Source organism: Ochotona princeps, chromosome 15, assembly GCF_030435755.1.
Source record: "Ochotona princeps isolate mOchPri1 chromosome 15, mOchPri1.hap1, whole genome shotgun sequence".
NCBI classification, from domain to species: domain Eukaryota; kingdom Metazoa; phylum Chordata; class Mammalia; order Lagomorpha; family Ochotonidae; genus Ochotona; species Ochotona princeps.
In genome coordinates, this window is record NC_080846.1 from 33,091,579 (window position 1) to 33,103,636 (window position 12,058).

General features: G+C 38.8%; 1 protein-coding gene across 10 annotated transcripts in view; it reads right to left on the minus strand.

Moving 5' to 3' along the window:
- PPP1R12A (protein phosphatase 1 regulatory subunit 12A) overlaps positions 1-12,058 on the minus strand; it is a 120,368-nt gene that overhangs the window by 44,866 nt on the left and 63,444 nt on the right. For all 10 annotated transcript variants that reach the window (XM_058673224.1, XM_058673219.1, XM_058673220.1 and 7 more), the window contains exons 4-6: positions 7,880-8,039; positions 3,194-3,338; positions 471-545 (exon numbers count right to left, since the gene is read on the minus strand). In XM_058673224.1, coding sequence (XP_058529207.1) covers positions 471-545; positions 3,194-3,338; positions 7,880-8,039 — 380 coding nt within the window. The remainder of the gene's footprint in view (positions 1-470; positions 546-3,193; positions 3,339-7,879; positions 8,040-12,058) is intronic.

Here is a 12,058-nt window from a genome sequence, read left to right on the forward strand (position 1 = left end):
TTCTGTGCAGTGGCTGGGACGTCAACAGGATTCCTGCACCCTGTATCACAGTGCTGGGCTCTCTGCCTTCCATTCCAGCTTTGTGCTAACGCACACCTGCAGGCGCAGTGGATGATGCACGGCTCAAGTACTTTGGTCCCTGGTGAAGCACGTGGCAAGACTGGTTTCAGCTCTGGGCTCCTGGCTATGACCTGTTCCAATTCCAGCTGCCAGTATCTGGGAAGCAAATCTGTCTGTCTGTCTCTTTCTCCACTTTTTAAATAAATAAAGCAACAATAATGAAGTTTATTATTATTATTTTTAAAAGAACAGGGATATAAATCACAAACGGCTAAACATATCAATTCTTGCCTTTCAGTTATTTCATTTGTTAGGAATAACTTATACCTCAAAAATATTTTAAAAACTAAAAGTCAAAGCTACCAAAAGAATTTACTAACATAGGCAATAAATATAGTTATTAAACATACCAGGTTTTGTTTTTTTTGCAGCTCTTCTAAGTATCCTAAGATGTCTTCATCTGCTACATCAAAGGCTGTTTGACCCTAGGTAGGAAACATGAGGGAAAAAGCAGGAGGGGGGATGGCAAAAAGTCATTAAATTATAAAACACCTTCAGTAATAATATAAAATTATATAGTAAAAAGGATCCTAGTAATTATAAATTATATATCAGAATTCCGAGAAATTTAAGAAAAATCGAGTTTACATAAAATTCTTGGCAACACCCCTTTAGAAGTTATCTCTTATGCTATTATGTCCTTTTCATTCAACTAGAGGCAACAATTAATCCATGCTGTTTCTCCACAGATTTGAATATTCTGGGCATTTTGCATACATGGAATCATAAAACACATGTTAGTTTGTAATCAGCATCTTAGCTAGTCAAAGAAGTCTGAAATTTTGGTTTTAGAAGGAAAAATATTGATAAAAAATGAAATTATATATTTAAACAGTTTTTGGAAAAATAAAACAATAAAATTGGAACAAAGGAAAAGTGGCAGAGCTTAGGATACAAACAAAAACAATTACCAAGGCTTTAGGAAAACTACTTTCAGATCACATTTGAGTGTTCAAAGCTCTTAACAACAGGGCTATTAAAACAATGTCATTAGAGAATTTGTCAAAAAAGGATGAAAACTATAAAAGTCCAAGGCAGCATGAGACATGACTGTCTCATGCTCTTACAGAGGTCCCCTGAAAGGATGGAATGAAAACATAAACAGTAAAATATGAAAATTTCTGCTGATGGAAGAACAATTATTATAGTAATATACAACTAGCAGGCTTTCGACACAATTTTGTATGTATTCTTTTTTCCTCAAGCGTATTAATTGTGTGACAGAAGGATTAGACAGGTTCCCTCTCACATACTGAAGAGGAGTAGAATACAGATTTGGCAGGGGAAATACAATGTGCTTAGACTAGTAAACTGAGATAACTGATTTGGAAAATCATCTCAATCATCATTTCTTTCAGTTCTTATCTGTAGGCTACTTTTGCTAAAACCAATTATCAACACAGCTCCTTGTGAGTAGACAAGTGGCCTACGGGTCAACTATTTGGCTGAGAAACAGGAATGCAGATCAGAGTTCAGGGGTAAAAGGTATCCACTAATGTTTTCAGAGAAATCCCAACTGCAAGGGGAATTTCTACATGGATGGAAAGGAAACATGAATTTTAAAGAAAAAGTTAGCTCGTCTCTTACTTAACATTAACAGAATTGACATTTATTCATCTTTAATGCTGATTACAGAATAGACCAAAGCAAAAACAACAAAAAATAGGTAACAGGCAATAAAACCAGAAAAAGTAAATTACTTTCATTTTGACTAAAAATTCAGGACAAACTAGATCAGTTTCATCATTCTTGCAATTTTCAGTACTTAAGATTTTTCCTACCTATACATTTCTTTCATTTAGTTATTTAAAAAAAGTTTCACACTGTATAATTTTATAGGTATGGGGATTTTTGTCCTCCTCCACCATTTTCACACTCCTCCTCCCAGCTATCATTCCCTAAACGATTACAGTAGTATAGTCCATCATAACGGTTACCAGGTTAACTTCTTGCTATTTAATTGCACCATGTGGTTTGGGTGGCAGTAGAATATCTAGGATCATGCTATATGGGTACACTCACCAGTTTCATAATGGGAGTAGAGATGTGTATTATAACATACCACCTAGTATGCCATCAAATACATTTTGAAGTCAGTTAATAAAATAAGTATCTAGGAATCTACTCTTAGAAATAATAAAGGAGTCCAGAGTTTATTTATGTCAGAAGAGGGACATGAAACTATATCACTACCCTCAACTTCCAATCATACACTCAAGGGAAAATCCTGTGTATGTGGTATATCATATTCATTCTCTGCTTTTTGCAGCTCCCCATTAGAAAATAGTCATCAGAACAACCAGCACAAGCAATAAAAATAAATACAGAAGAATCAGATGGTCCATTGTGAATAAAATCATTTACGAATCTCTAATAAGCAATTTATTATATTGTCCTATGAAGTGTAATACACATGGAACATTGCCCAGGAGTTTAGGGTAATTAAGTTCGCTACAGTTCTCTGATTGCTGATAGACCAAACATACCTGCCAAAATGAGGTGGCAGGGGACGAGCAAGAATATTGATGAGACAATAACTGACTCAGCACTAATTAAAGGGAAAAGATGTAATCGAACAGAAACTTTTACTTGCATGACATTTATTCCCTTCTTCTTTTTACCTAGTACGTGATATCAAGCAAATCATTTACCTCACTAAGCTGTTTTCTCACCTGTAAAATCAGTAGACACTGCATTTCAGTGACCTAACTTGGCATAAAACTACTGTTTCTATTGCCCTCATTTCATTATCCTTGTCATATAAGTAAAATAAGACCACTAAAGAGAATTAGAAACACTTTATTTCAATTCATTGATGCCAAAAAACATTAAGAAAAATGCAGAATTTTCATAATAAATGAATTTCTAACATGTGACATTAATAAAGGTAAGCAAATGCACTCTATATACATGGTATGCTCAGTGAAAAAGTCTTTTATTTCATTAACAACTGATTAATAATCAACAAAAGCCCATTTTATATGGTAACAAAATGAAGCTATATCTTCATAACATCGAGACAAAGTCTATATTTCTAGAGTTGAAATATTCAAAATGTATTTAAAAGGCCTACCACTTTGTTGACCATCTCCATATCGCACAAATTGTCCACTAGAATTCGACATGCTTCTTCTTTACCCCAATGAGCTGCAGCATGAAGAGGCGTCCAGCCATCATAATCTTTAATATTAACATCATAGCCTGCCTGTATTAAAAGTCTAAAGAAATTATAGTGAATTAGTCATTAAAATACAGAAGTGAGCAAATAAGACAAATAGCTTTATGCCACACAATTTAACTAAAATTTTAAATAGATTTCTTTTCAAACTTCAAATTCTGTCTCCTTAATGGGTTAACTAAGGAAGTAGCAGCCAATCCTCACACAACAAATGGATCCTGAGTCAGTCATAATAAAATTTTAGCTAATTTTGCAAAAGATTTATTCATTTTTATTGCAAAGTCAAATATACAGAGAGGAATAGAGACAGAGGAAGATCTTCTGTCCGATGATTCACTCCCCAAGTGAGCACAATGACCGGTGCTGCGCCGATCCAAAGCAGGGAACCAGGAACCTCTTCCGGGTCTCCCACGCGGGTGCAGGGTCCCAAAGCTTTGGGCCGTCCTCGACTACCTTCCCAGGCCCCAAGCAGGGAGCTGGATGGGAAGTGGAACTGCTGGAATTAGAACTGGCGCCCATATGGGATCCTGGCACGCTCAAGGCAAGGACTTTAGCCACTAGGCCACCATGCTTGGCCCTTAATTAATATTATGGCTTGGTATGACACTGATTAATTATTTTTAACATGCATTATAAAGGGAATTTTCACAAAAAATCCTTAATTTTTCAATGTAAGAGCAAAACTGATGGATCAATTAACATCTAAAACTGATCTGCTGCAGGGCCTACCTTCAGGTGTCCACATGATATGCTATCCTGGACTAAATGTGTCCAATAAAATACAGATAAACTTGGTTGATAATGATTTTTATTGTGTTGTTCAGCAACTGGTTTGTGAACACTTTTATGAAAAATGTAATTTGACTGTTAGGAATAAAGTGAAACATATTTTCCAAAGGGCTGAGTCCATTTTTCTGCAGCAGCATAAATAAAGATATACAAGCTATCAACAAAAATAGGAATACACTGTAATACGAGGCATAACTTGCCTAACTCATGTTAATATGCCTTTCTAATTACTGATATCAACTTTATTTTATTCAGATAGTAAGCTAACAGAAAGTAAAATACAGGTCTGGGAGTTACACATAAAACTTCCTATCACAGGTAAGCACTAAATCTGACATATACCTTATTTTCTTTCTTTTTTTTTTTGTTGCAGACAGAAAAGTTTATTTGTGAAGGGACCAGGTGAGCAGGGAAGGGAGAGGAAGGGGAAAGCACCTCTGAAGACCCGGGAGGTGGGGTGCCTCTCGAAAGAGGAGGGAGCAAGAGACACCCCACATACCTTATTTTCAAAGATGCTGAACTTGTAAAATAGTAAGTTCAACTTATGAGTGGTTGTAGTGATGGCAAATACATTAGTTATTATTAAGAACTGATTCCTGGGAGCGGCACGATGGCTCAGTGGTTAAATCTTTGCCTTGCATGTATTGGGATCCTATATAAGCTTCAGTTTGTGTCCTGGCTGCTCTACTTTCCCCATCCATTTTCCTGCTTGTGGCCTGGAAAACCAGTAGAGAATGGCCCAAATCTTTGGGACCCTGTGCCCGCGTGGGAGACCTGGAAGAAACTCCTGGCTCCTGGCTTTGGATTGGCTCAGCTCTGGCCATTGCAGACACTTGGGGAGTGAATCAGCAGATGGAAGATCTTTGTCTCTCCTTTTCTGTAAATCTACCTTTCTAAGAAAAATAAATCTATCTTTCTATTTATTTTATTTCTTTTTATTGGAAAGGCAAAAATACAGGACAGACAGAAAGATCTTCCATTTGCTGGTTCACTTCCCAAATGGTTGCAACGGCTGGAGCTGAGCCGACTGGAAGCCAGGAGCCAGGAGCCTTCTCTGAGTATCCTGTACAGGTGCAGGGTCCCAAAGCTTTGGACCACCCTCTACCATTCTCCCAGGCAACAAGCAGGGAGCTAGAAGGGAAGCGGCACAGCCAGGACTTAAACCAGCATCCATATGAGATGCTGGCAAATTCAAGGCGAGGATTTTAGCTACCAGGCTATGGCACTGGGCCCAAAATAATAATTCTTAAACAAAACAAAAACAAAACAAAAAAAAACAGAACAAAACTGATTCTTAACAGATTCTGAAGCACTGATTTCTAATCATTATGCCTCCAAACAAAATTATCTAAAGAGCCTACCTAAAAAAAAAAACTCCAAGGTCTTCCTCAGTGCTATTGAATTAACTAGCATATTTGAAAATGGGCCCTGAAGATCTATATTTTTAGCAAGTTTGTCATATAATTTCCACATAACTGCCACCTCTTTGTACTCCAACCTTCAAAAGCTAGGATCTAAACCACAAGTCTAACGGAGAAGGTAAATCCAGAGATTTTACTTAAAAATGATCTTCATTAACATATGCATTATCAGCAACTATATTAGTAGAGGCAGAAATAATAAATAACTCAGTATAATAAAAAAATATGTGTTCACCAGGAAATATGCACTAAAATAACATTAAGCAACAAAATAATAAAGATGCCTGACAGTCTGTGTAGAGAGAAATAAGAACATTAGGAAGGCAGATGTATTTTCCAAAAACCTGATTTGCTATCAGGCCATATAAGGATACTTAAAAAAAATTCTTATAATTAAGAAGCTTCTGATGGAGGATGAGTTAAGTAATAAAACAACAGCTCCAGTGGGAAACTTCCGTGACAGTGGAACAGTGAGAGCACAGAGCTGAGAAGCACCAATAGACTGAAAGGCATGCTTGTTTCCTGAGAAGAAACATTTATCTTTCATTTCACATATTTCTATTTATTTTAATAAGTAATACATTATCAGCATCCAAAAATAAAAAAAAATAGTAAAAGGGTAGAGGGGTTATTTCAGAAAGTTTATAAAAATGATCTGGAAATTCAAGTGTAAGAATACAGGGAAATTACTCTCCTACAGCTGATCAGTAACTAGCTCCCCTCCCCACAGATAACCATATTATTAATTTTGATAGGATTTTTATAAAGATTTCATGGCTATTTAATCAAATACAATTCTTAAAAAAATTAAAGAAATATAAATAACCACATACTTTCCTCCCTGGTTATAACATTTTACAGTATTTCCTAGCACTCTTTTAATAACTGTGTGGCAGGGTGTTTGTCAAGCTTGGTGAAGCGTACTCCCGTGAAAGGATGTACCACAATTTTTGAAATCTTTCTCCAGCTCCTACTATAAACAATACTATCAAAAACATTGCTTCCTAAGAATTTATGTTATCATTCGTAGACGTGGAATATTTTGACAGAATTTGTTCAATTGTCATTTCATCAGTAATATGACAGTCTTTACTGCATAGCTTCCAGACAGAAAAAGTGAAAAAAAAAAAAAAAAGTAGCAGTGGCCAATAAGACATCATGGCAGACTCAGGGTAGAAGTCCATGTGGATCATTCAGGGCAGACAAAAAAATCACTTAGGAGTAAGGGTCTCAGCTTTGAGTAGCAAAACTATAGAGGGAGGGAGGGGTAGAAGGATGGAAGGAGGGAGGAAAAGAGGGGGAGGAGAGAAAGAGAGAGAGAATGAATGAATGAATGAATGCCTGGAGCTGGGGGATCTAAAGCCAGGAGCCCTGAGCCTATAAAACCATATCATGAAAAACAAAAAGTAAAAAACAAACAAAAGCAAGAAAAAGAAGGCGACTCCCTGAAACTTCTACACTGTTTTTACTAATAAAAGGCAATATGGAAGATTGATTTTATAAATCCAAATTGATTGGGAGCAATACAGCATCCTGAATAGGTGTTTGGCACAGTGCTTAAGTTGCTGTTTAAGTTAACAACACCCCATTTGGGAGTGTCCGGGTTTCAATCTTAGCTTCACTTTTGACTCCAACTTCCCAGTAAATTCACAAACTGACAGGACCAGGTGATGGTCTCAAGTCCTCTGGTCCCTGACACCTATGTGTGAGATGTGGACTGAGTCTGGGCTCCCGGCTTCAGCATGACCCAGAGCTCCAGCCACTGAGCACATCTGGTGAATCAATCAATGGATGAAGATCTCTGTTACCTTCACTGTTTCTGCATTTTAAACAAATAAAAATAAATCAAATTAAAACACAGCTGCCCATATTTCTGTCCTTTACCCGGTTAAAAATTATATTAAAAAGTTGCTTTAAGGAAATTTACTGATCAATATAAGTAACCTTATACCCAAATTTGCTGATAGCTTGGTATTTAAAGTTATGCTGTCAGCATTCCAGCGTTCAGGTATTTATGTTATATATGAAAAACTAGAAAAAATTAGATAAATTACATGTAAACAAAGACTCAACAGGAATGAAGCTCACAGAATTTGATCATGTGATGAAATCTCAAGAAGTAGCCTGGAAACCTCAAAACATGTAAGAGTTGATTGACACATTCAATTTATTGGAAAATCATAATAACAAGAAACAGCCAAAATTAACAAGGAAACAATAAACTTTGAAAACAAAATTATTGTTCTTTCTTCCTGAAAACAGACATTAAATAACTTTCATAAGCTGTATAAAAATAATTTTAGGGAAAGTGACAATAGAATAAAGAAAACGAACCATGGTAGAAAACTGACTCTTCTTAAAAAACACTTACTTTAAAACTTCTGTATAGCCCTTAGCAGCTGCAACATGGAGCGCTGTGCCTCCAGACTTTGCATGCCGGACATCATTTATGTGACCACTGTTTAACCACTGCCTTGCATCTCGAAGCATTATCCGTTCTTCCTCCTTCCGAGCTGCTTCTATATCAACTCCTGATAAAATAAAAATAATTCTTAAAAGAAATTGTTTTTTCTGTGTTGAGAAACACAAATATCCAAAAACACTTCAAGTTTAGACCAACATTTAAAGTGAAATGCTTATTTGAAAGGCAAAGTTACAGACACACACTCAGAGAGACAGAGATCGATCTTCATCTATTGGTCCATTCCCTAATGGCCAAAATGGCTGAAGCTGGGTCAATTCAGAGCCAAGAGCCAGGAGCTTCTTTCAGCTCCCCCTTGCGTGAGCAGCCTTCCACCTACACACGCCAAGTGTGCTAAGGTTTGGCTTGGCCCTGCCCAGTCTGCCCTCCTTCAGATCCATTCCATAAACTTGCTGACAGGTGGAACTACCTCGACTGGCGTGACCAACATCCAGGTCTGAATTACATGGTCACCAGTGGAAGCTATGGCCCACCAGGGGAGTTTTTCAAATCCCTCCACCAGGTCCACTCCGACTTAGATCTTGCACATGCCAGCAGGTACTACGCCCTTACCCAGCACAGTGTTGCCCCTCTAACCTGCCCTTTGTATGAGCTAGTAGATGCTGTGGTTTGGTTTATTAGAAAGTCAGATATATAGAGAGGAAGATCTTCCATCTGTTGATTCACTCCCCAAGCAGCTGCACCAGCTGGAGCTGAGCCAATCTGAAGCTAGGAGCCTGGAGTCTCTTCTGAGTCTCCCACATGGGTGCAGGGTCCCAAGGTTTTGGGCTGTCTTCAACTGCTTTCCCAGGGCACAAGCAGGGAGCTGATGGGAAGTGGGGCCACTGGGATTAGAACCAGCCCAAAGGGGATCCTGGAGTGTGTGAGGTGAGGACTTTAGCTACTAGGTTACTATGCTGGATCCAACAAACTCTTTAGACCCTATACATTTGCTTCTTTGGAATTAAGTCATGCTGTATAAATTTATACATTCCCATTTTACAAATAACATGAACAGCAGTACAGTCTTATATTTATTCATTTATTTTAAAGATTTATTTATTATTAGTAAAGCAGATTTAGAGAGAAGAAGAGACAGAAAGATCTTTCTTCTGCTAGTTCACTTCCCAAATGGCCACAATGACCGGAGCTGACATGATCCAAAGGCAGGATTCAGGAGCTTCTTCTGGTTCTCACATGGGTGCAGGGTCCCAAGGCTTTGGACCACCTTCTGTTCTTTTCCTAGACAACAAGTAAGGAGCTGGATGGGAAGTGGAGCAGCCATGACACTAACTGGCACCCATATGGGATCTTGGCACATGCAAGGTGAGGATTTAGCCTTTGAGGCATTGTACTCAGCCCCAAAGACACATTCTTAATAAAATAAAAGTTACAGTGGTACAGAGTGTGGCCTTAACTTTACAATATCATACTATGCATGCATTTACACATGCATACATGTACAACATACATAGGATATAAAAATCTCACACTGTCAATAAAAAATAAAGTCAGGAAATATTGATTATTCTGTTTTGATTGGTGCAACTACACACATGTACTAAAATGTAACAACCCTGCCAGTAAATATGTGTAATTATTAATAACCAAACCTTAGCACTTCTTACACATATAGCCTTGGGCAGGTCAGTAACTTTCTTGTTGGTAAATGGAGGTAATAATAATATAAATCTTATAGAATTGCTATGAGAACAGTAACATAATAAATGTGAGGCCTTTGCTGAGTGACTGGTTTTATTTTATTTTTAAAGATTTATTTCTTTTTATTGGAAAGTCCGATATACAGAGAAGAGCAGACACAGAGAGGAAGATCTTCTGTCTGATGATTCACTCCTCAAGCGACCACAACTGCTGGTGTGAGCTGATCCAAAGCCAGGAGCCCAGAACTTCCTCTGGTTCTCCCATGCGGGTGCAGGGTCCCAAGGCCTTGGGCCATCCTCTACTGGTTTTCCAGGGCCCAAGCAGGGAGCTGGATGGGAAGTGGAGCTGCTGGGATTAGAACTGGTGCCCATATGGGATCATGGCACATTCAAGGCGAGGACTTTAGCCACTATGGCACCATGCTGGGCCCATGAATGGCTGTTTTTAATAACTAATATCATTGCCCTTTAATTCTTCACTTAGAGGGTCATCCACTCATCCTGAGAATTTCCCCTCAGCTTGGGCCTGGTGTGATGGCTCAGTGGCTAAATCCTTGCCTTCCCAAGTGCTGAGATCCCATATGGGTTCTGGTTCATGTCCAGCTCCTTGCTTGTGGCCTGGGGAAATAGCAGAGAATGGTGCAACACCTTGGGGCCCTTCACCCACGCGGGAGATCTGGAAGAAGCTCCTGCGTCCTTCAGTCGCTCAGCTCTGGCTGTTGCAGCTACTTGGGTTGTTAATCAGCAGAGATCTTCCTGCCTCTCCTCTATGTGAATCTAACTTTCCAATAAGAACAAATAAATCTTACAAAAAAAATTCCCCTTATTTTCTGTTCTCCAATATTTCATTTCCTGTCTTAATATTTCTAGGTTTAAATCATACACCAAAACAGCATCTTTCAGATTTCTGTTAGATATCAAACTCAACATGCCCCGAAAGTCTCATGTCTTAGCCAATATTTTCCCCAAAATACTCATCTCATTGTTGCTGCTTCAACTGGAAACTTAAGTGAGTGGCCTCAATTACTCCTCATTGCCAAATTCCATTCTACACTGAAATGTTCTAATTTTACCTAAATATTTCTACAAAACAGACTAGCTCATCTCCATTTCAAATTAAGAGCCCTTTTCAAGGCATGCTTGTCATGCCTTGAAAACTTCAACTTCCAAAGCCTATACTCTACTGCTAAAAACCAAAACTACTTAGATTTCTGTGGACACATCTTCAACACATCTAATACCTAAAAGACATCCTTTACCATTTGGCACCAGCCTATCTTTTCAGGATTTAGCTCCTACTAATCCAATCCCCACTTTCTATCTTCAACCCAGACTCAATGAGTTTCCCATGCATATGCATATCCTTGTACTTGTACATATTAGCCCCTGCTTGACATGCTTTTCTACCCATCAGCTCCCTGCTTTGACAAGGAGACTTTCGACAAATGTCACCATTCTGAAACCTTCCCAACTAGTGCATCAGCCACTGCTTTCTTCTGTTCTCCCACAGCATTCTATTCCTGCATTTTTTAGTGTATAGCACACTATATTGTAAAGTTCTATTAAATCTGCCATTTCAGCCAGGTGGTGAAATCCTTTTCATTTTTTAGAAAACTATTTTATTATTATTTTTATACTTAGATGATTTTAACATAGTTAATCAGGATGGGAAGGATCATGAGTTAGGGAAAAGTGAGTGTGACAATTGTTTCCAAATTTTGTACTTCTTCCCCCCGTTTATTGGGGAAGGGAGGAGATAAGGGGATGAGCCATGCCCAGCCTCCCAATTGCCTCAGTATCCAGGGATGGGGAATGGCCAGCCGGTACCAACCTAGGGTCCAATGTGGTGTATGCACTGAGGGTTCTGCCCAGGTGGTTTTGATACTTCTGAAATGTTACTGATCTTGCCAACCCAACGATGAGGGAACACACGCAATGTCCACTGACTGACACAGTCAATCTTACAGTCTCCACTTGCTCAGATATTTCCGGTAATCATCTGGCTGGGGTAGTTGTCCAATTTGTTCTGCTCTCCTTCCTCTCATGTGGTACAGACAACCTCAGTAGGCCTCAATGGGTTACCATATCCTCCATGTAAATCTGAGCCAGCTGTCCACTAACTTAATCTTTTCCACTGAGGAAGACCATTCTTGTAGTTTGCCCAAGGACCTGGGGAGACGACTCGGATCCCTGCTGGATTCCCTCCATCCCTGGGGCTCATGGACCTGGTACTCACCGTGCAGGAGGGGCAAGGACCTGGCCCAGTCAACCTGGGCTCTGCTGGCCCCACCCCCACAACAGAACTCTGCCCAATGGCTCTCAGACCTGGCACCCACTGCACAGGAGGGCCAAGGATGGAATCCTTAAGAAGACAGCTATTTTTATTATTTTTTCTACTAATACTTAGCACTTTTTTGTGGAATAAAAA